We start from the raw sequence: 24475 nt of genomic DNA, 5'->3' as shown, positions 1-24475 counted from the left end.
AGAACTTGAGCGGTTTTTGCCTTTTTTTTTTCTTTTTATTGTCACACAAATAGAATATGAAACTTTGGAAAAATGCTGCAGTCATCTCAAATGATGTTCAACAGTGATCATATTGGACCCTTCATCCTTTCAATTGACACTTTCCTGGAGGTTTACGGGGCATGCCAGTGAAACAGTAAATGGATGGTTTTGCACAATTCAACTAAACATAGACATACAGTAGCCTACATCACCTGTGTCAAACAGGCGGCCCACGACCCGCAAGACAGCACTGAGAAAAGCGCAACAGAATAATAAGCTGTCGTTTTAAATATGTCCACTTGATGTCACCCAAGCCAGGCACCACCCACGAAGCAACTGTAGCATTACTATCTCTCTCTCTCTCTCTCTCTCTCTCTCTCTCTCTCTCTCTCTCTCTCTCTCTCTCTCTCTCTCTCTCTCTCTCTCTCTCTCTCTCTCTCTCTCTCTCTCTCTCTCTCTCTCTCTCTCTCTCTCTCTCTCTCTCTCTCACTTTTCTTTCTCTTTACCCAACTTTTTATTTCTCTGTCCCTCTCTTTTTTCTCTTTCTGTCTTATGCTCTTCTCTTCTTTTTCTCTCTTTCTCTCTGTTTCTCACTCCCTTTTCGTTTTCTCTTTCTCTCTCTCATGCACACTCTTTTTCTCTTTCTTTCTCTCTTTCTTTTTCTCTCATTGTTTTGGGTTTTTTCTCTCTCTCTCTCTTAATTTCCTTCATTATTTCTTTCTCTTTCTTTTTCTGTTCCTTTCTTGGTCTTTTTTCTCTTTCTCTCTCGTTTTCCCCTCCCCTTATCTATTATATTCTGTCTCTTTTCTCTATTTCTATCAATTTCTTTCTCTTTCTTGCTCTTTATTTTTTTTCTCTTTTCTTTTTCTCTCTCTCTCTCTTTCTCTACTTGTTTCTATTTATCCCTCTCTCTTGCTCTCTCTCAATTTCACATACACTCACTTTCTTTGTCTCTCTCTCTTTCTTTCTTACTCTCTTTATCTTTCTCTCTCTTCTCTTTGCCCTTATGTAGGTTTTAGATCAGGGGATTGTGTCATAATTGTCATGTCCAGCATGGTCGCCGGGGCGACCGGCTGGCCCCGCCCCCTGGGCACCGGCTGTAGTAGATCATCTAATCTGCGTGTGTGCTTTTTAAGGGCGGGTTGTGGGTTTTGCCGGTGGCTGGTTCATTGCATTTTCTGTTCTGTTTTGCTCTGTCCTGTTTTGTTTGATTCGGAAGAAACCTGTGTTTGCACGTTTTGAGTAAAAGCCTGTTTTGTGAGTATCCCTAGTCTTAGTTCCTGTTTGCCTGTTTTCATTTTGTTTTGTCCCTGAGTGTTGGACGACTTTTATTTCCTTAATAGAAGTTACTGATCGTTACGCGATTGAGTTCATCCTTCCTGCCCCCTGCCTCCGATCTGGTCCGGTCCTCGTGACAATAATAGTCTGTGGTTTGCATTAATCTGTGGTCTGTGCAGCCCTTTGAGACTTTGTGATTACAAATAAACATTTTCCCTCACTCTCTCTCTTTATCTACCTTGTTTCCATTTCTCTCTCTCTTTGTTTCTCTTTCTCTCTTGTGTAATTTCATTCTTTGTTTCTCACTTTCTTTCTCTTTCTCACTTCTTTTCTTTCTCTCTTTCTCTTTCTCATGCACACCCTCTCTCTCTGTCTCTCTCTCTCTAGAGGTCTCTCTTTTTCTCTCAGTCTTTCTCCTTTTTTCTGTCTCTTTAACCCTCTCTCTCTCTCTCTCTCTCTCTCTTTCTCTCTCTCTCCCTCTCTCTCTCTCTCATCCTGTTTCCCTTGTTCTCTCTCTCTTTTTATTCCCCTCACTTTCTTCCTCTCTCTTTTTGTCCTCTCTTTCAGTCTTTCTCTCAAACCTACTAGTCCAAGTTTTTTTTTCTAGCATGTGGCCCCCAGCTAAAATGAGTTTGACACCCCTGTAGACTCTACATCAATCCTGACAAATCCAAGAGAGCTTCTCACGACAAGGCATGTCATTCCATCCCTGCCCTGAACGTGATAGCTCCACACAGTCCTCGGAACTGCTATAATCGTTCGGTTCCCCTGTTTGCCAGAATCCATCAAAGTCTAACTCTTTCCCGTTCACCCAGGTCCACTTACCCTCATGTGCTAAGTCAGACAGACCGATCCATACTCGGTCATAATATTTGGAGAGAAAATCGTTTTCCTCTTTGGAGGTGACAATGACCAAATCACCTCCTCGGTCTTTACAATCTCTTTTACTTGATCGCCATGAGTTAGTTTCGCCTTTCTCTGAGATGTAAAAGCATTTGTCCTTGAATTTGATCCACTGCGATGGGCAGAGTTTCTCTGAAAGAAGCACATGTTTGCCATTTTATTAAAAGATCATCTCTGTGCACCTGCCCAAAGTCATCTTACTAGAAAATTAGCATAACTACCAATTGTTAAAATATTGAAAAGTGTCACTGTGTTCGTTTTCCAGTTATATCCTTTTCATTCTACATTTCAAGTTAATCATTTAGTGGTAATTAAAGCACCTTATGATTAGCCATATATTTGAATGTGCATATTTACTTATTATATACTTATTATATAGTTAGACAGTGTCTACATTGTTCTACATTATTCTTAGTGGTGTTCTGATATACTTAGAGTCTTATCAAGCCACACCACATTCAGTCTGGAAGAAGGACAGGTGTGAAGAAGGTGCCTTGGGAACGTTCTACTAGCCTCTTTGTACCATCCCTTCTTATATAAGGATATAAAGATTGTCAGCCATTTTGAAAGCGCAGTTGATAAAGCCATAATATTCACTCCAGCGCTTGTTTTTCCTCTCGACTCTCAAACCAGAGGCGTGTTCAGGAGAGTGAGTGATTGCTATCGCGAGCTATCGCTAGCTTCTGAACGGCCAGTGATTATTGAGCGCTCGCGTGCCCGAGTAATCACGGGAGAGAGACCGCTTACTTTGATTTCCAACATGGCGTCGACAGTGCAGAAGATGGAAGATCTCACCCTGACGAGTGCTGTTGGCGATGTAATATATCGTCTTACATTGCCTGGTAATGTTTGTGAACAATGCAAGACAGGTATGACCCTTCCACTGCGTTTAGGATAACCTTAACTGTGTCAATATGCAAACTGTCGCTCATATCAGCCAACTCGCTCAAAGCAAGCTGTAGAACGAAATCCATTGTACTGTCGTCGGCCATTTTGGATCAGTAAGGCAATCACAGTGAGCGATTACAAAACGTTCAGCAGTGCGCGGCAAGCGATTATCAAGAGACTACATGTCTGATCACTCTCCTGAACACGCCTCTGATGTTGATTCCAACATGCGGGGGAAGAAAAAGTCTGTCCTACTTGACTAGCTTGCTAGTTAGCCTTTCCTAATAAGGACTCTTATAAGTTATATATTATGTTTTTTTTATTGGCCTATTCCTGTCTCAACTGGGCATTTTGTATTCATACAATATGACTTAGGAGGCTATATCCACCCGATCCCAATCAAGGTGCTGCACATAAAGATGACATGACATAAGCTTGGGCGGCATTAACTCAGGAGGTAGAGCCCTCGTCTTGAGATCAAGAGATCACGTGTTCGATTCCCAGCTCCTCCGTGTTATATGTCGAAGTGTCCTTGGGCAAGACACTGAATACCTAATGGCCCCAATAAGCAGGTCGACGCCTTGCATGGCTGACTCCCTATTGGTGTGTGAGTGTGTTGTGAATGGGTAAGTGTGAAGCACATTGTAAAGCGCTTGGGGAGGTCTTCATTGACTTGAAAAGTGCTATATATAAAAAAATTCAGACAAGCTAAAGCTTCAGCTAATGACCAACCAAGGCTCTGCTTCAGAAACTGTGTGAAACTTTGATTGGTTAATAGCTGAAGCTCAAGAATTTGTGATTTCATCTTCACTTGACAGCATTCTCAAAACGGCCGTATCCAGGTATGGATTATAACAGGTGGATTTTGCTTTTTAGTTTATGTTCTGCAAACGTAGTAATAGTTTAAAAAAACGTGTTCACGTTACTGGGGGGCCATAACATTGACTTATGACTTTAACAATGATTGAGCAACGTGAAAGAACGAGTGCTCCATGTTTAAAAGGTTGAAATTTGTTTTTCAGTTGTACATTCTCACCTGTCCGGTTTTGATTTAACTCCATAGCCTCCTCCTTAAAGCCGTCTCGACTCCCCTCCACTTTGCTGAATCGACTCTGCAGTGCCTCGAGCTCTTGGGTCAAATTGCCAGACACTGACTTGAGTCTGTCTCGCTCAACTGTGAGGGTGTCCCGCTCTGTCCTGAGGCCGTCACGTTCGGTTTTCAGGGCATCTTTCTCATTTTTCAGGTTGTCGCGTTCGCGTTTGAGATTCTCTTGTTCCTTTCTGAGGTTGTCTCTCTCTTGTTTGAGGACCTCATTCCCAATCCTGAGGCTGTCTCGCTCATTTTGGAGATCCTTTTGTTCCTTTTCATGTTCGCTTTTATCATTTTTCAGAGTGTCCAGCTCACTTTTCAGAACTTCGTGCTGGATTCGAAGGGTGTCTCGCTCCTTTCGGATGGTCTCCTTTTCATTCTTCAGCGTGTCCCGCTCACTTGTGAGCTTCTCCTCCTGTGTCTTAAGACCTCCCTGCTCGAATTGGAGGGCATCCCGTTCAGTTTTGAGCACCTCCTGTTCATTGTGGAGAGAGTCCAGCTCAGACCTGATAGTCGCTTGCTCGTTTTTAAGGGTATCGCGTTCCTGGTGCAGTGCGTTTCGCTCAGTTTCTAAAACGTCTCGCTGGTTTTGAAGGGCGTCTCGATCATTTTGAAGGCGGTTGCGCTCCCCTTCAATGGTGCCCTTTTCTTGAATCACAGAAGTGAGCTTGGCTTCTAATTTGTTATTGGTCTCTAACAATGCGCTGTATCTGCCTTGCAACTGTAAACATTGTGAAGTTAGATTGTGACACGTGTTGAGACCAAGAGGCAGTTGTTCGGTGCCAGAGTCCGAGTCCATACTTTTTAGAGAGCTTGATCTGAGATCTGCAACGGAAGGAGCAGAAAAACGATTGATGGGCTAATGCCATTGCCAAAGCAAATTATTGTTTCAACTTCATGTCAAGGCATCTACTCACATTGGCCCAACATGGCTATGATGACAAACAAAAGGAGAAGATAGAGCAGCCCAAAACACACGGCTCCAATGCACCACACTGTCTCATAAATAAGAGTGATAGATTATCACACATACATCCAATTCAAGAAATCATTCAATGTTATGTAGATTATTCTCACCTGATTTTGGAACTCTTCCTCCAGATACAGTTTTAGAGTCCATCAATTCCCAGCCATCTCCTGTTACCATCCCCAGTTTGCTATTAAATGTTACAGACATGTGTCTGATTTGTATCGACGGCCTCTTGGTTGTCACCGTAACTTGAGTTTGGCATGTGTTGCAACTAACAGTACTTGTTAAAGAACGGGCATCTGCTGAATCAGAAAAAAGCATGCATTCACACACAAACAACAAGGAATAGCCACACCCCTGGAGGGATTTAAGGAAGCCAGCGACATTGCAATATTTTCTTTTCTGAGAAATCACATTATGAATAATCGAGCAGCGGAAAAGAAGTAGAACAATTACTTTTTCTACCTTAATAACAACATAAAAAAGATTTTTCATGTTTTACGATTGATCGATTAATTGGTTGATTGATTGATTGCACCCCCCACCCCCTGTTCATCCCAATACAAGGTTGAAGTCAACAACTTTTTGGAACAAATGAGAAGAAAAGAAAAAAAAAAGAGGGTTCATAGGAAGAAGCCAGAGCTCATCTTGATCTTGCCCCCTTGATAGTCCAAACACTTTACACAAGAATGCAAAAACTAATTTAAAAACAAGTGTATTTTTCTCTTTGTGTCATAGAAAAACAAAATAAAAACAAACAGTAAAATGCTGTTTGATTATGTGACCTATATTCTTACCTAAACGTGTAGAACTAAACGTCAAAGAAGGCCTTTTGGATGATTTATCTGGCCCTCTGTAAATGTATGATTATGTGAAAAAATATACAGGTATTTTGCTTATTTCTATCAAAATTTATGATTTTTAATAAATACAAACCAAATGCTCTTTCCCACTGCTAGAAGTCAGTAAAGATTCAAAAGAGCTGATGTCAAGTCTGGATTCATGTTAAAGACAATATGGGCAGTATTTCCTCACCTTAGGTAAGCCCAGCCCAGTAGTTTGATCTAATGTTATTGCCGCTTCACTGCTAAAACTATAATTTTGATTTTCTTTTGATTTATTTCAAGCAGTAGGATAATTGAAACAAGCATATTCTTCTTCATTGCAACCACTTTAGTTTTTTTTGTGGTGTTTGTGTTGAGTTGGTCCCGATGTAAAGCTACGTTTACTCAACTGTTAAAATAAAAAAAATGTAAAAGAAATATAAATAAATATAAAGTTTGACATGCCAACATTAAGGCATAACATACTTGCTTTTTCGTCAATTGGTTGGTTTGCTTTTGCTCTTTATTCATTTTTAATGTCATAGAGGTGGTTTCGTGTTGGGTAAATTGACAGTAGCTCAGGCGGCAGTAGCTCAGGAGGTGGAGCGCTCGTCTTGGGATCAAGGGATCCTAGTTCGAATCCCGGCTCGTCCGTGTTACGTGTTGAAGTGTCCTTGGGTAAGACACCGAACCCCTAACACCCCCAATAAGCAGGTTAGCGCCTTACATGGCTGCAAGGCCGCTATTGGGAAATGTGGTGCACATTGTAAAGCGCTTTGGGAAGTCATTGACTTGAAAAGCGCTATATAAATGCAGATCATTTTCATCAAATATGAATTCTGTGTTCTCAGTCAATGTTTAAGCACTTTGTAAACCACCAAAAACAAAATGAAAATCAAAATAATTGGTTTCAAAAAGAGAAAAAGGGCCGGAGACGTTTGGGTTGTGTCTTTCATCACAAGCACAAGGCGGTCCAAACTTTTAAGACATGTCAGCAAAGTTCATATTTCCTCTTTGCAAAAACAGGAAACCATCAGTTTCAAAACTGTGCATAGACAAAATAGTTACAGTGTACGTCTATGCAGTCCTAACTTTCAAAGAGCTAATTTTACAAGTGTTTGGCATTGGACTTGGTACTTACTAACAAATCACTCCAAATATTTTGTTTAAAAGGGACTACAAGTTCTCGTTGTCCTCATTGGTAACTCAGGGTAACTGGAATTTTCTATACTATTGACATAATGGAGCTCACAAAAACCATGGAATACCAATTTCCACTTTATTTTAAGCCTGGTGAAAGTGCGGGCTGCCAATACTAGTGTTGGTTCCGTCCGTTGGCCATTTCATGTCCCAAAATGTAATGCATACTGTATCAAAGTCATTGAGATGCTATTTCTGAAAGTCCATTGATAGAAAAAAAAAAAAAAAAAAATCCTTTATTTAAATGTATTTTAGAACAGATATACTAGATTGGGGCGTACTGGTGTTAATGTAAAATGATTATTAATAATATTTTATATTATCCTTATTATTTTCTTTCTATAAGGACTTTTAGGGAGAAAAACAAATCTTATCAAGACATGAAGAGTCCATAATTTTTCTCTTCTGATCCAAAGTATCGACTTGATTGTGTAAAAATTGTACTAATAAACTTATTGAAAAAAAAACACTTTACTGTTATAATGAAATGTATCGTGGTGAAAGATCCTATTGGAATGCAGAGAAATAGCGTTTTATATCAATTACAATTCTGTATTTGAAACAAAACAAGAGCACTTCAGTGTAAAATACAAATTCTAAAGAGTAAATTTATATAGCACAATAACCAGTCAATGAAGACCTCCAAAGCACTTTACGATGCACTTCACACTTTACACACAATCTCACACACTGATAGTGGAATCAGCCATGCAAGGCCTACCTACTTATCAGGGGTATTAGGGAATCAGTGTCTTGACCAAGGACACTTCGATATTTAATCAAAACCTGCACCTTCTTGGTCCCAAGACACGTTACTGGCCCCTAACACAAAATATATCCGTGCAATAATTGTCTTTCCGAATTAACAGTGCAAATGAACCAGACACCATCCTACATTTTTTTGCAAATGTCTTTTGTAACAAAAAAAAAGAAAAAAAAGAAAAGAAAATGAAGGATTTAAAAAAATAAGTTGGGACGGCGGTGACAGATGGACAGGTCATTGAAATTTCCCCAGTATTGTCTCTCATTTGGTACGAAATAACAGATTGTAAAAATTGAAACCGTTATAAGCGGCAAGGCAGATGAGTGGTTAGCACGTCCACGGCATAGTTCTGAGGTCATGAGTTCAAATCCAGCTACCGGCCTTCCTCTATGGAGTTTGCATGTTCTCCCTGTACCTGTGTGGGTTTCTCCGGGCACTCTGGTTTCCGCCCACATTCCAAAAACATGCAGTCAGGTAAATATAATCGATTTATTCTTAGTAGCAAAATTGTATGCATAGAAAGGATGTGTGAATGTCAAGATCCTTTCCCCTCAAAAAAACAAAAACAAACAAACAAAAACAAAAAAAACCCATTCAAATTCGCCCGATTGTGTAACATTTGACCACAAGATGTCACTATATAGTGTAATGCGGACAAAAACCATTGCCACAGACCATACCATAGCAGCAAGTTGCCAGGCAAACAAGGTGGCGACCTTAAATAGGGATTCTTCTACAAAATAAATACAAATTTCTCGACCTGTGAATTAAAAAAAAATAACATTGGAATGATAGTACAGGTATTTTTGCCTAGTATTCAAATCAATGTTTTTTTTTTTTTTTTTACTAAATTAGTTTTTTGTACCACTAGGGGGCACAAAATATAACACAGTATTCCTTTGTGTTAAACAAGCACATCAAACTGTAAAAGCATTGTGACTTACTATTCTTGGTAAATGTTATTGCGCTAGTCTGTGAAAATAAATATCTTGTAACTTGTTTGGGGATTTGTTGTTGCTGCTAAGAGTTGCACTTCTTTTCATTGCACTATTGTGATAACTTGGGCCAGCCCCCAAGCAATACGTTACAAATACTTTTGCCTACTCATTCTGACAGTCTTTTCTCTATTTTCTCTTCTGAGTCTTGTTAAATGTTTACCCTGGAGTGCCATGTCCAATCTCACTTCATATAATGTTACAAAAGAAAACCAGCTTGGTGGCCTTGCAGGTAGGGCGCCCGCCCTGAGACTGAGCCTGGTTCAAACCTCAGCCGGGATATACCAAAAACATACAACATTGGTCCCCATTGCTTGGCATTAGGGGTGGGAATTGAGGGGTTTGGTCACCTAATGTTGGGTTTAAATGGACTCATGAGAGTTTCATTGTAAGAATGTAGTATGATTATAACTGAAACAATAAAGACAATTCAATTCAAGTTGTTTTACCGTTTCAGACCAACTAGAGGCGCACTGCCCTCAAGATCTACAGGCCACACTATGAGGTGTGTAAACTATCCAAATGAACTCAAGTCGACACAGTCTTTAATGGGCTATAGCATAAAAATAATACAATCTTTACAACATGTTGTGTAATGATGAAACTCAATAATAACGTTTACGACTTGCTTCATTTTGATGACTCAAAATCAGACCTGTCAACCTCCACAGCTCCATTCCCTTACAAATTGTTGTATTTTCCCTTACAAAATACAAAATAATCTTACACCATATTTTCTTTTTCAAACGTGTTTATTTACTTATGTAGTTTAACATGTTGTATTGTACATGTGTTTCGTTATATCATATATATTGTTAATTAACATTTTGGTGTGAGATACTGAGTTGCCCGACATGAATGAGGTTTATTATAAAAAAAGTTCAAAAATGAAGTCGCTTGGACGTTCACTGTAGAAGGAAAAACTACATGCAAATATAATTAAGTAGAATAATACATTTTCTTATTCAAATTATTAATTTTCTGCATTAAATTATTGTTGGTAATATACTGATTAAAGGGATAACCACAAACCTGACTCTTTTCATTTTCTCCTTTTATACTTCCTTTTTTTCTTAACTTCTTTATACAACATAATAATTCGTAATACAATGCATCAAAGCAAGTGAGCCGTTTGAGAGCCGGCTCTCTTTAATGAGGTGAGCCGAAAAAGCCGGTTTTCTAAAAAGAGATGGACTTCCTTTCACTTCATAACTACCACATGAAATCCGAGGCAGCAGACGCATGCACACGGTAACATCAAACCGCTCGCTTGTTTGCAACGGAAAAAAAACCCGATACGGAGATAGAGGCTACTGCGGCGAACTCGTTTGACTTGATTGATTTGCCGTTTCGTGATAGTCAGTGTATACCGGATGGTACCCATAATTGACAAATTTGTGTTTTTCCGTACAGATTTTTTTGTACGTCGTACACGTCTTAAAATGCATCATAAACGTACTTTGTACGGCAAAAACGTACAGGTTGACAGGTATGCAAAATGTTGGCTAGATAGTCCCCACTCCTCTTATCCCGCTTTTTGGAAACTCACAAATAAAAAACAAGGAGGTATCACAATCCACACTTCTCCATGTCCCTGTGCTGAGCAGTTCCACACAGCTCGCATTGAGACCGGGTGAAGTCAACCCCTCGTCTTGACCTAATACAGAAAAGTTCCTGTGGGGGACCAAGTCTACATCTTGGGAGCTGTTTCTTGCATCATGCTGTAGGAAATAAATCAGAAAAGCACAAGCATTGACGATAGATAATCATTTAAGTTCAAAACTTTTCACTACGTACATAGAATTTGTCTGTGCTGTTACTCTGCACTCCGATGAGAGCACCTGGGAGGCCGGATTGATTGACATAATGAGCCAGGATGCGGTTACTATGGATATTGTCCGGCATGGCCACGCTGCCACCTCTCAGTTTGCAGTTCAGAGAGGCCTCAGTGAAGTTTTTGGCCTCCTTCACCAGCAGGTAGTAGTGCCTGTCACTTTCTGTCAAGCCTGACATGACTACAAAACAAAGATGAGGACTTTAATAAGTAGAGATTTTTTTCAGGAGACAGCAAAAGAGTCTCCTCTGGAATGTCGTGATAAAAAATGAACAAACTCACTGTTCTTGACAAACTTGACTGTGTTCTTCAGCTTGCCTAATTTAACACCCATCTGTCCCACTACCCTCCTGTACCGTCCACAGTCACATAGAGTTCCTAACAGATTAAATATATCATATTTTATAGATGCACAAACATTTCCTTTTTTTAATTTTATTTGCTTAAAATAATTCCGAATGTAATGCATGAGTGTTTATGGCTAACCAGCTTTCCCCTTTAAACCCAAAGGTCCATCCAGGCCGGCATTTCCCTTGTCCCCTAAAAAGTAAAAGAAAAAAGTGACCATTATTCTTAGGCAATTCAAACACGGGGTAAAACTAATTACTCGGAAACACAAATTCTAGGGCACGTCAAACAGTCGGGCCGCGGGCCAGACCGGGCCCACCAATGGTTTAAATCCGGCTCGCAAGACAGCAGTGAGAGAAGCGCAAGAGGGAAATGAGCTGTAGTTTTAAATATTTCCACCCGATGTCACCAAAGCCAGTTAACACTTGCAAAACAATTGTGGTAGTATTTCTCCATTTCTCTGACTCGCTTCTTTTTTATTTATTTCTCCCTCTTTTTCTTTCTCCTGTTCACTCTCTCTCTCTCTCTCTCTCTCTCTCTCTCTCTCTCTCTCTCTCTCTCTCTCTCTCTCTCTCTCTCTCTCTCTCTCTCTCTTCTCTTTTCTCTATTTCTCCCTCACTCTCTAACTCTTTCTTTTTCTCTGTCTTGCTCTCTTTCTATTACATTTTAATTCTCTTTCTTTCTATTTTTCTCTTTCTTTCTCACCCTCTTTCTTTCCCCTTTTCGACCTCTCTCTCTCTCTCTCTCTCTCTCTCTATCGCCTCACTTTGTCTCTTTTTCTCCTGCTGACTCTTTCTTTCTGTCGTTTCACTTCTCTTATTCTTTTTATCTTTCTCTTTTTTCACTTTCATTTTCTCTATATATTAATTTCCCCCTTCTTCTCCATTCATATCTCTATTCTGCTCTCTCTTTTTCTCTCACTGTTACTCTGTCTCCCTTGTTCTCCCTATCTGTTTATCGCTCTCTCTTTCCCTCCTTCTCTTTCTCTCTCTTTTTCTCCCTCTCTCTTTCTCTTAAACTTACTAGTCCGGCCCCTGTGAGATTTTTTTTTAGCATTTGTGGCCCCCAGCTAAAACAAGTTTGACACCTCTGTTCTACGGAATAGAACACATGCACTGAACTCCTATGGGAATCCTGAAACAAAGTATAATTACTATTTTCAAGTCTACTTCTGATCCACTGACTCTATTGAGTGCTGTACTAAGAGAATATCACCAGTAGAGGGTGTCATTACACAAATATGTAATGTATGTAACAGTATACTTCTGACATCAACAGTTTATTTATTCTATCTAATGAAAACATATGGTTACTATTTTTATTCCCATTTATTTTTTCATTTGTTGGTGTTTTTATCCCCATTAGTATTATTTTTGTGTTTAAATTATATTACTCTTATTTCAAGTGTTACTTAAGTGTTTATTCATTTTTATTTTTTGCAGTTTTGGTCCTACATGAATTCTAAGTTCAACCATCTTAACTACATGCTATTAGAAGGGTAGGCCCGATCCTGCAATCTGTAGAAATACAGTAGATGCCGCAGCACCTACAAATATATGCCATATGAATAAAAAAACAGATAAATAAATCGCTCAATACCTACATAAATTACATAATACAATTATCAATCTATTCATGCATTCTGTCATTTATTTGGTTGTATATTTTGTCCCAACAAAACATATTTAAAGTAGAAGGCGGGCCAAACTGGGAGAGCTTTTCACCTATTGGTTGATCAGTGTAGTAGCCGATTCGTTCTCCAATGATCAACCAATAGGTGAAAGGCTCAGGGAACAGGGTCGCCTTTTCATTTTTTGGAACATCATGTTGTGACAAAATACACAACAAAGTAATGGACAAAATAAATATCGAAATGAATAAATGACAAACTGCATGAATAAATACAATGCATTTACGTCAAATATTTTGCGATTACGAGATTGTTTGATTTTTTTTTGTATTGATGTATATGTTCATTTAGCTATATAATATATATTTGTTGGTGTTTATTTTTTTTATACATTAATTTCCACATATGGCATGTTTGGTTCTCCGTATGAAAGAGCCATATTCGATTGAGTATAGATGGCCAGCTTTCATGGCACCGATTAACCATGAAGAAAAGTCTGATTATGATTTTGTAAAATTTACAAACATAGTTTCCTGATCTTATTTGGTTGGTTGGATGATAATGATTCCAACATCACTGTTTTTGGAGTTTTTCCTTGCCCTCATGTAGGCTTTAGATCAGGGGATGGTGTAATAATAGTCTGTGGCTTGCAATAATCTGTGGTCTGTGCTGCCCTTTGAGACTCCTTGTGATTGAGGGCTATACAAATAAACATGACTTGACTTGACTTGAATCTGTGCAATATGTTTATTGATTGGCAGCTTGATTGAATAATCTACAATTAAGGACATAAAGAGTAATACATTAAGACAACATCATTATTATTTTAGTATTTTATGTTTTCCTCTCAATAAATCATTTGCACACTTGGATGCCAAAGTAGGCTTAAAATGTTGTTTTCATAAAAATTAAATTTGGTCGTTGAACATAAAGGTATTCACACCTTTTTTAGGTTTATTAAAATGACAAATCATTAGTTTACAGACAAAATACTCCTGTTCTTGCAATGTTACCTCAGTTTTTGCATTTTACAAAGTCACTTTTCCTGTAAGCGTAATAAAACCTAATGATTACAGGAATAAGTGATTGCTCACAGTTACACTTGTTAAAAGAAAGAACAAATATCAACCACAAACAGGGAAACGCAACAGCATGACATCATTTATTCCACTGCGATAACTTCGGAAATAGAATAATGGACAGCAGGACTCCAGCATTTTGTTGTTTTTTTCAAGCCTGGGAAAGTGCACTATATTTTTCAGGTTAAGCCAGTGAATGAATAAAAACTACACAACTTTTTATATCCTAAATTATTAATAAGATAATATTTAAAAATGTGCAATTCCGGTGACTTTCCGATGTCGTACCTTGGTCCCCACTGGGTCCCATATTTCCCATGGGACCAACGTCACCCTTCAAGCCAGCTTCTCCAAGTGAGCCTAAAAATCCAGAAAGAAGAGTTATATTAAACATCCAGTCAGTGTCAGAACCCAAACAGACGGTTGACCAAGACACGTAACGTTTTCACACAAGCTTTATTTTGCGAAAACGGGGCAGTCATGCGCGGGAACACAAACGTCAGCGATTCGGTGATTGCTGGGCAGAAGAAGTGAGACAGATAAGTCAGGCGCGGGAAAACAGGAAGCCAGGAGCAGACGAGATCGAAACCTGACAGGATAGACGGGATCGATACCAGATACAGGATACACGAGTAAGCTACCGGACAGGACGGGACCGATCCCGGATACTGAATACACAAGTAAGATACCGGAATGACGGAATCGATACCGGATACACAAGCAAGATACTGGACAAGACGGGACTGGCGGGATCGATACCAGATACTGGATACAACAGCAAGATACCGGATACAGGACCGGACAGATGGAATGATACCGGATACTGGACAGGACGGGACAGACAGAATCAATACCGGATGATGGATACACGAGCAGGATACCGGACAGAGTCAAAATGCAAGTCTTGCAAGTGCAGAGGTTCGTTGACGGACTAACCAGGAGTGAATGGGAGCACTGAGTTTAAATAGGAGGGGAGCCAATCAGGCAAAAAGCAGCAGCTGGCGCCAAACGAGCGAGCCCAGGTGAGGGCAATGGGCAATCGTGACAGTCAGGGGGGATTTTAGATTCAGAGCTTGAGGGGTGCTGAGCACCCAGAATGTCGGGCTGGTTATTATTATCATTACTATTATTATTATTATTTTTACTATTATTATTATGTATATTTCACTTAAGGTGATTTAGGATCATTCAACACAGGAGTGTCACTTCCCATTTGTGAACGTCACATTACACTTTAAACTGATCTACCAATAAATTAGGAGGAGGTTTTGTGTATTTCCTTATACATTATAGACATTCACCTAAACATGGTGTTTATGACACATAAAAAACTGTGAATGTCCATGGTGGTGCTGGTAGGAGGACCACGCAAATAGCTGTCCCTCAATTAAGCTAAACTGACTATCGTTGCATTAAATTCAATCCAGCCAAAATGAAATTACCGGTAAATGAAATGATCTGCATTTATGCTGATTGTAATTCACCCTGGTCAATCCTGGAAGGGGGATTACCACATGTGAGGTCCTTTCTCAAGGTTTCTCTTTTCTCCTCACACTGAGGTTTTGGAGTTGTTCCTTGCCCGCATGCTGGTTTAAGATCAGGTAATTGTGTCATTTTGTAATTGTAATCCTGTGCAGTCCTTTGAGACATTTTTGTGATTAAGGGCTATATAAATAAATGTGACTTGACTTGACTTGATATAGCGCTTTTCAAGTCAATGAAGACTTCCCAAAGCGCTTTACAATGTTCACATTTACCCATTCACACACACTCACACACCAATAGGGAGTCAGCCATGCAAGGCGCCAACCTGCTTATTGGGGGCATTAGGGGTTCAGTGTCTTACCCAAGGACACCTCGACATGTAACACGGAGGAGCCGGGATTCGAACCTGCGTTCTCTCAATCCCAAGGACTAATATCTGTTGATGATAACAAAGTCGTGGAATTGGGTGGTAAAATAGTTTTTGAATAGTTTTTGAATATTTCAACTATTGTATAACATACTCTCATCCTGGAATGGGCCCATTTTTCAGACCAAATGTCTCGTACCCAAAGTCGGCCTACTTAGCTGTGGAGCAGGAATTTGAATACATAGAACAGCAGCTCTTATGATGCATTTTTATCGGCAAGAAAATTCGGATAGATGTTGACGAGTTAACAGAAAACACTTTACCATTTTAATTCAAAGAAAAATTATACAAAGATTCTGATATAGATGAAATCATTTACTGATTTGTGAGACCCATGTAATTGAGTGTGTGAAGTGAATGAATGCATGTTGAATATATATTTGGAACTGGCAACACCCCTCAAGCATTTTTTGGAATTATTCATGTATTTGCATGTTATTTCTTTTATATGTTAAGAACTGTTTGTTAATATTGTCTTGTTTTGTTGCACTTTAATTATTTAGCACTTGTAGTCATGTTTTTGTAATCAGGTACCGGGGGAAGCTAAAGGGGCCTGAAAAGAAACAGGGTTGGCCCGTTGGATGGAGAATGAAAGACATACGATTGCATTACAAACGGGAGAGAAAACAAAAGGACAAATGTTAAGAAAGTTGTACGTCTTAGGTATGACTGGGCCGAGGCTTGAACGAGCAACCTCACGGTCTCGGAGCGGGTGCCCTACCTCTAGGCTACCGAGCTGGTGGTAATTATTGTAATATATGGATAAAAGAAACAAAAGGAGGCTTATGGTAGCCAAAGCTTTTTAGTGAGCCGAAAGAGCCGCTTTTTTAAAAAAGAGACAGAATTCCTATCAGTACGGGCTTATTTGAGTGAGGAAAAACTACCTGGTCAATGCATTTAACTGCTAAATTTGTAGCACACCACACTACCGGGGACGCACAGATGACAAGCAAAAAGTACAAGATGAAAAAAATGAATAATAACATTGCTTCTCTTAATGTGTTTTTTTTTTCTTTTCCTGGTGAAATCGGCTTCACCTAGCACCTTTATGCCATCCATCGTACCTGACTCGTACGATTCTGGCTGTTCTGGGTTTTATTTTACAGCTACAGTGAAGAAAAGTGGTAATGGGCCAAACCAACGTAGAATTTGAGACGGCAGAATTCCCCCAGATGGTAGAACTCACCTCATCTGCTACGATGTTAGGGCCGCGCTGAATGTGGCCAAATAGCTGACTAGAGAATGAATGCAATAGTACATGTTCAAATTAATTTTCTCATTCAGCCAGCCCAAACTCCACCTCGACATGAGCCGCCCCTTCGGGCAATCTCCCGTTCTTCCCGATTAGTCACTATTGCGCTCACCCTCATACATCGGAGCCTCCACAGAACACTGGCCGAGTAAAAGTGTCACGGTGGCTCATTGCCCTCTATTGGCCCCGCCGTTTTGCGCCAGCTGCGGCCCATTGACCGATTGGCTTCTCTGCTACTTAAGCTCAGGGCTCTCACTTACCCTTTGTCAGTCCGTCAACGAACCTCTGCACCAGCTAGACGTGTGTTTTGACTCTGTCCGGTATCCTGCTTGTGTATCTTGTCCGGTATCGATCCCGTCTATTTCGCCCTGACTCCAGTCTCCAGTGTTTGGTATCGATTCCGTCTGTCTTGTCCTGTCTGATACCTTGCTACAATCTCCAGTATCGGGTATCATTCCCGTCTATCTCGTCCTGTTTGATATCGGTCTCCAGTCACCGGTGTCTGGTATCGTTCCCGTCTATCTCGTCCTGTTTCATATCCGACTCCAGTCTCCTGTGTCTGATATCAATCCTGTCTGTCCGGTCCTGTCAGGTATCGCCCCCATCTGTCCTGTGTCTGCTCATGTAACTGGTATCGATTTCGTCGGACTCTGGCTTCCCCTTGTTCCACGCCAGACTTCTGCCTTACTTCTTCCGCCCAGCGATCGCCGAATCACTGGCGTTTGTGTTAACGTGCATGACTGCCCCATTCCCGTAAAATAAAGCTTGTGTGAGAGGCGTTAGGCATCTGGGTCCTCCTCCTGTTCTGGTTCTGACAAAAAGAGGAGCAGGGAGGGGAGGGTAGCTAGGAGTCAAATGGACTGAATCATTTCAAGGCAGTGGAGTATTTCCGACGCTGCGTTGTCAATTCTGTTCTTCACATTTTTGTTTTGTTTGACTTTTGACTTTTTTAGTATAGCATTTTTCTTCATATTTAAGCCTATCCTGTTCTTTATTAACAAAAAGAGAGTTTTTAAAATGCTAGAAATTTTTTTGGGGTGTGGCACTCGCATAAATATATTCGATAAATAGAATTCTTAGGACTTGTCAGTTGCACAGGTAAATAGAAAATGGTTTTACAAATCTGATGGCTTACATGCCTCTAAATTATAATCGAAATATTTTTACTACATTGATTTTTGCATACTGGTTCAATGATTAGCATACCTGTCAACCTCCACGGCTCCATGCCCGTAACTGTCGTATTTTCCCGTACAAAATACAAAATAATCGTACAACATTTTTTTTTCCCGGAATGATGCATGATGGGAAATCCACAGGCGACAGACGCATGCGCACATTAGCATCAAACCGCTCGCTTCGTTTGCAACGAAAAAAAGCGATACCGAGATAGAGGCTACCGCAGCGAACTCATTTGACTTGATTGATTTGCCGTTTCGTGATAGTCGTTGTATACCGAATGGTACCCATCATTGACAAATTTGCATTTTTCCGTACAAATTTCCTTGTACATCTACTCGTCTTAAAATGCATAAAAAAAAATGTACAAGTTGACAAGTATGGATTAGGGTACAAAAGTCGGCGCTGTTCTTTTCTTTTTAAGGTATGTCTTAACACTGGGTTTTTGTTTCACTGTCATTACTTTCCCTTTTCAACTGTTGCCATCAATTCTAATTTGCGTATAGACAAAATGTTGTGTGTCTTAGAGAGTTTGTATTCTGTATCAATTTCATTATGGCCCAAAAAAAACATTTGAGTCAAATTTATTTATTTCCCTCTAGGCCATGTATTTCTTTTTCCCCCCAGACAAAACCCGCACATATAAACTACTTCAAAAGTATGTTTTAAGGACAGCCAAACCATGACCTTCTTACGTGATTATTTCCTCAGGAAACTATTTCGCTGGAAATAAATGATATTTGAAATAGAAAGTGACACATTGGAAAGGGTTATTGCCATGAAAGAGAAGTGGCACACACACGTTTATTTGCTTGTTGATGATGTGTAAGAAGTGTTGAAATGTATGCGGCCTAATAAAATTATAGTAGTAAATATTCTATGTGTGCGTGAATATGTGTGCAGTACTGGTGATTTATAAGCACAAAGCCCAAAATATAAGCTTAGATCGGCATATATACCGGTAAGTTGAATTGCAGTAAAAATAGTAATTTTTCATGTGCAGAAGACGAGGATAGTTTTCAACAAGACGCTAGTTTCCGGCATTCCAGATAATTAAGCTAACTTTTGTCGAGGAAGACGGTAGTTTTCAGCAAAGAATAAACACAATATCTTTGGCATAGATTGAGATGACACTTGTTTTCCGTAAAGAAGAAAATTAAGCTAGTTTCCTCCATAAAAGATAATTGTTGTCTAAGGGGTATAAGGAAACTTTGCTACTTTCCAGTGTAGAGGAAGAAGGTTGTTTTTGGCGTAGAAGAAGACAACCATAATTTTTGAAAACAGTGGTTGGTCTTGGCAAACTTAAAGTACAACATAATATAAAGTTACCGCAAAACAAAATTGAATTTCAAATTGATATACTCATTGTCCTAAGTGTTTGAATAGTGTATATAATGCATCTCTTAAAGTGACATTGTGTATTATTTAGCACTTCCTAGTAGTAAAAATAATGTAATTCATTAAAACAACATTATCAATTTGAAAAACAAGCAAAAAAAAACATGGACTTTAATATAAACATGCACATTTTTAAATAAGTGCAGGTCATGAATGATTATCTTACCAATTTTACTTAATTCAACTAGAGGAAGCTGGCATGATTGTATGCCATCTTGCTGCTACGGGTCCTCAAAAGTTAAAAACTTTGTGAAAGGCTGAGAAAAAAAAATATGGTGCAGTTCAGTCATTTTGAGCCTCTGTAGTTTGTAATCTTCCTTGTAGCCCTCGTTTTTGGTTGCACTACTTAACACAGCAACATCTAGTGTTTATATATTACTTGGTGCCCTTATAAAGACAAAAGACATCAACCTTTCTAAGGAAGAGAGAAATTGAGTTTCTTCAAAAAAGCCTGGCGTATAAACTCCACTGCATTGTTTGGACATCTTTTAAAATAATAAAATAAGATAAAATAAATATATCCATCCATCCATCCATCCATCCATCCATCCATCCATCCATCCATCCATCCATCCATCCATCCATCCATCCATCCATCCATCGTCCATCTATATATCTATCTATCTATGATTTTATTTTATGTATGTATGTCTCTCTGTAGTTTATGTCACAGCAAAAGCATAAAAAAGTACAATTTATACTCCAGAAAAATTCTTATTACTCAGGGCGGACTATGACAGAAATATGCAAAGGCTCTCCGCTATTCCTGAAACTGTACATGTTGCTTTGTCTTCCCTACGTTTAGAGTTGATGAATGTTGTTTTCCCTATACTTTCAGTAGCCAGTTAAACCGTTCGTCCGCCTTCCAGATAACACGTGTTGCGTTTGTTCTTTTTTATAATGGGCCAAACCCTCCAACTGGCTTAACGTCCGGATTCCCCGTGCAGCTGCTGGAGGATAAAGAGGTGGAGGGCCTCATTTTTCGCGGCGACGAATGCACTTTTGAAACCAGCGCCAGCTTGTTAAATACAATTGCACGGATGGTAAAATTACGTTTTAAGGCTGTGATTAGAAAATCCGGAGATGAACGCTTTATTCTGACTTGTTCTTTAGTGGTGAACTAGCTCACATCGATGAACCACATGTTGCATTCTTCATGGCAGTTAACTGTTATAAATTCACAGCTGAAATTAGACTTGTTGCGGGGAGCCACTGCTGTTTGTTGTCTTTAATAAACCAAGAGCAACATATTGTTTTTGTTTCCATAGCATTAACTAGCCCGTAGTCCTTCTTAGCGTTCCAAAATGAAGCCACGCTTTCCTGTTAAATCTACAGAGTTAAAAAGGGGAATTTATGCGTCATCTGTTGAGCTCTTGACATTGCAGCAAAGATGTTGGAGGGTACCATGGTGCGTCGGTAAAATAAGAGTAAAAATAGTACCCATTATGGCTCACTCCAAGTCTAATATTGTTTACATTTGGTGCTAACATTTACATGATCAGTCAGGGAATATTTGTGGAGAGGAATAACCTGACAGTCCTTGTTTATAGGAACAAGTGCGTGTACTTTATGTGTAGATATTGCCAGATATTGAAAGTTTGGGTTGTTCTGAGAAGAACGGCCAAAAGTAATCACTTGTAACATGAATTTTGATTCTGATTGCCAAAACCCCATCTCATCTCATCTCATTAGCTGCGCCGCTTATCCTCAGTAGGGTCGCGGGGTCCAGGCGGCATGTGGGTGATAAAGGGTAAATGACCTGTTAATGAAAACTTTGAAAACTTGTCACTCATTTTTTTTTTACAAACTAAACCATCACCTAATCATTTTGTGAGAGTAAACTTTCGCTACTCCCTTTTGCGCCCAAGTTTGTGGAGTCTGTGCGGTCAAAACTGGAACCTGACAATTTGCATGTGACATAATGTAAGGTCAAAAATGTTCAGTCTTCTTATTTTGGGCTTAAAGCCTTACATATATTGACAGGATGAGTTATAATTTTTAGAGAAATGGACCTGGATTTCCTGTTGGTCCATTTTTCCCCATTCTTCCCTCATCTCCTGCTATTCCAATTTCGCCTTGATCTCCTGCATGGACAGAAAGCAGACAAAACAATCACAGCACATCTTTCAGAACACTTTATTTCATATTACATTGAAATCTATTTTTCAGTAGCGCACGCATTTGTGTCCCACTTTTTTGTTGGTCTGTTTTGACATTTTAAGATTCAAAACAAACCAAGGATTTCCTTTTTTAAAAGCAAACGTTCCATTAAATGATTAATCATGACCAATTTTTTGTGACTCAAAAACATATGAGGTGTATGAGAGGTTTTTGCTACTAAGTCTGATGCGGCTGCTAGGGACAATTTGTAACTTGGCACTGGGAAAAAGTTGGATCGCAATAAAAAGCTTTGAACTAGTATTTCTGAAAGCTTTACTGTCTTTATTAGTTCAGAAAAGCATCAAACATTGTAAAATGACTTCATGGTTTGAAATCACTCTCCTCTGCTTTACTTAGATGATAATTAATGTGGCTGTTCAGGAGTAATTGTATGATTTTAAATTTGGTACCCAAATTAATTTGTTGTTATTATGAGACATAAAGTGTATTAATTACTTGTCAAGAGACCGGACCAGAACGGAAGCAGGAGGCAGGAAGGGAGAACTCATTTGCGCTGACGATCAGTATTTTTATTTAGCAAAATAAAAGTCGTCCAAAACTCAGGGACAAAACAAACAAAAACAGGCTTTACAGGCAAACAGGAACTAAGACCAGGGAATACTCACAAAACAGGTTTTAACTCAAAACGTGCAAACACAGATTTCCTCAAGACAGACAGAACAGAATAATGCAGAACAGAAAACGCAATGAACCAGCACCCGCAATACCCACAACCCACCCTTAAGTAGCACACACGCAAATTGGCTGATTTACTACAGCCGGTGCCCAGGGGGCAGGGCCAGCCGGTCGTACGGTGACCATGCTGGACACGACATTCCTGGCTGAAACAATAATCCAATGATTGTATAATTACAGCAAAGAAAAACTATTCAGCCACTATAGTAGATGGGCGTAAAAGGGAAATGTGTTTACATAATAACCTACTTTAAAATAGTGCATGAAAAACATTAGTTTATAAAATCAACCACCCAAAAAAAGAATTTCTCCAAAAGTATAAACTTGCTATCTGAGTTAATACTGTGTGGAATTTAAATTAAAGGAACAGTTCGTATTATTTTTTCTCTTGGTGTTGCTGTATTTGTGTCATGCAACCAAAAACGGGTGGTAAAAGAACAAGGACTAAACCACACCATTTCTTATTCAAAAAATATTCCCTGTTTTTTTGCAAGGTTTTTGGGTACCCATAGCAAGATGGCAGACAATCATGTCTGCTCCCTCTAGGTCTGTTCATTCCGGCCTTGTGGGATTCCAAAGAATCAAGTGCGATTACACCTCCACTACACTAGGGAGCAGGGACGCTTTCATTGGCAGAGTTTTGTTTACATTTAACCTCCATACCATGAATATAGTATGGAGCATAAGCTTTGATTATGAAGTGTAGATGTAAAGTGGAACAGACCCTATAGTGACCCCATGGAAATTTAATTAACCCGTATGAGGAGACAGACACTTTGGGGGAGTGAGAGAGGATTTCTTCTTCCAAAGGGGGGCATGACAAAAAATATTTGAGAAGCACTGGGTCAATAACCAAACACAGGCACATTCATCAAATGATAACTTTTGCACTTGTGAGAGTCTTTTCCAAATAGTAAGTTCTGCGACAGCTGACTAAATATGAACATTCTCAATAGGAGTTTTTCAGAGGCACCAAACACACAAACAGGTCTTGACTTTTTCACTCACTCTCTCCATGTCATCCCATATTACATTAGTGTCCTTTTGGCACAAAAGTGAAAAAAAATAATTTCTGTTGCCAAGTGGGTGTTTTATTTGCTCAGTCTGAACCAGCAGGGGAATAAGCTACTGGATGTTGTAAAATGGAAAGGCATTCCCTCCCAACATTAAACAACAGGACATTACATGCTGAGTACCTTTATCCACTACCCTATAAAGCCCCTCCAAATTAATCCTGGTGTTTCCTTAGAATGTTCCATTCCATCTTTCATTGGACCACATACTATACACATAAGGCAAACAAATTAGAAACAAGTCGTCTTTTTCAAGCCAACAGTCTAGCGTGGAAAAATTTGGATTGCTAAGCCTCTCTATGAATATTAGAGTTAAAACACACCTTTTAACCCCACAAAAAGCAAATAACAGAGTACACAAGTGATTGTCTTTACCTTTAGCTCCGGGTATTAGAGAGTTGCTGCAGACGTGGGTAGATGCCGAAACGTAGCAGAATACTGCCAGAACACAAAAGAAGAACCCTGTTGTGTGTCTTTCCATCACGTACTGAAATAAATTCTTAAAAATAATATGCGAAACACAGCTCCTCTCGGCTATTGTGTGTCTACTGACATATGTGCGAAAAGGCTAGTTGGACCGAAGAGCGCTAATGAGCAGATATATCTTCCCCTCTCTCGCGTACTTTGGTTTACATGAGCATATCAGCCTTCTGTCATCCTATCAAACAACACTTCGCAGAGCCTACCGTCGCTCGGAGCTCAAGTCACAGTAGTTAACATAAAGCCTAACTAGCATCTATGAAAGCCAGTCTGAATTTCATATACTGCAGAAAAGAACAAAAACATCTTGATCTATTGTCAGATACATTGTCAAATTATGCCACGCAGGACCTGTGTATTTGATAAGTTCATAGATTGGACAGAAACAAAAGGAGAAAAGATTTTAATGAATTTTGAGCTTGAAAAAGTAAAAATCTTCAAGATGCAAAAATTCCAACCTGCTCTAAAGGTCCTCCCGCTAACCCTTTCTTTTTATTATAGC

General features: G+C 39.4%; 2 protein-coding genes across 2 annotated transcripts; both read right to left on the bottom strand.

The window, feature by feature from the left end:
- Positions 1 to 795: 795 nt before the first annotated feature.
- LOC148371623 (uncharacterized) lies at positions 796 to 10502 on the bottom strand. Its single transcript, XM_088326165.1, has 5 exons — positions 10482 to 10502; positions 5258 to 5449; positions 5098 to 5175; positions 4127 to 5005; positions 796 to 2334 (listed from the first exon to the last, which is right to left on the bottom strand). Exons 2-5 carry the CDS (start codon positions 5355 to 5357, stop codon positions 1955 to 1957), a joined length of 1437 nt encoding a protein of 478 aa, XP_088182291.1. The 5' UTR covers positions 5358 to 5449; positions 10482 to 10502; the 3' UTR covers positions 796 to 1954.
- Positions 9608 to 24173, bottom strand: colec10 (collectin sub-family member 10 (C-type lectin)). Its single transcript, XM_088326166.1, has 7 exons — positions 23869 to 24173; positions 21577 to 21648; positions 14112 to 14183; positions 11253 to 11306; positions 11049 to 11144; positions 10730 to 10947; positions 9608 to 10653 (listed from the first exon to the last, which is right to left on the bottom strand). The coding sequence occupies exons 1-7, from the start codon at positions 23972 to 23974 to the stop codon at positions 10438 to 10440; spliced, it is 834 nt and encodes a 277-aa protein (XP_088182292.1). The 5' UTR covers positions 23975 to 24173; the 3' UTR covers positions 9608 to 10437.
- Between the last annotated feature and the right edge of the window lie 302 nt (positions 24174 to 24475).

Source organism: Urocampus carinirostris, chromosome 2, assembly GCF_059441175.1.
Source record: "Urocampus carinirostris isolate Australia breed hairy pipefish chromosome 2, RoL_Ucar_1.0, whole genome shotgun sequence".
Classification (NCBI taxonomy): Eukaryota; Metazoa; Chordata; class Actinopteri; order Syngnathiformes; family Syngnathidae; genus Urocampus; species Urocampus carinirostris.
Note: the sequence above shows the minus strand (reverse complement) of the source record. Positions and strands in the feature narration are given on the sequence as shown.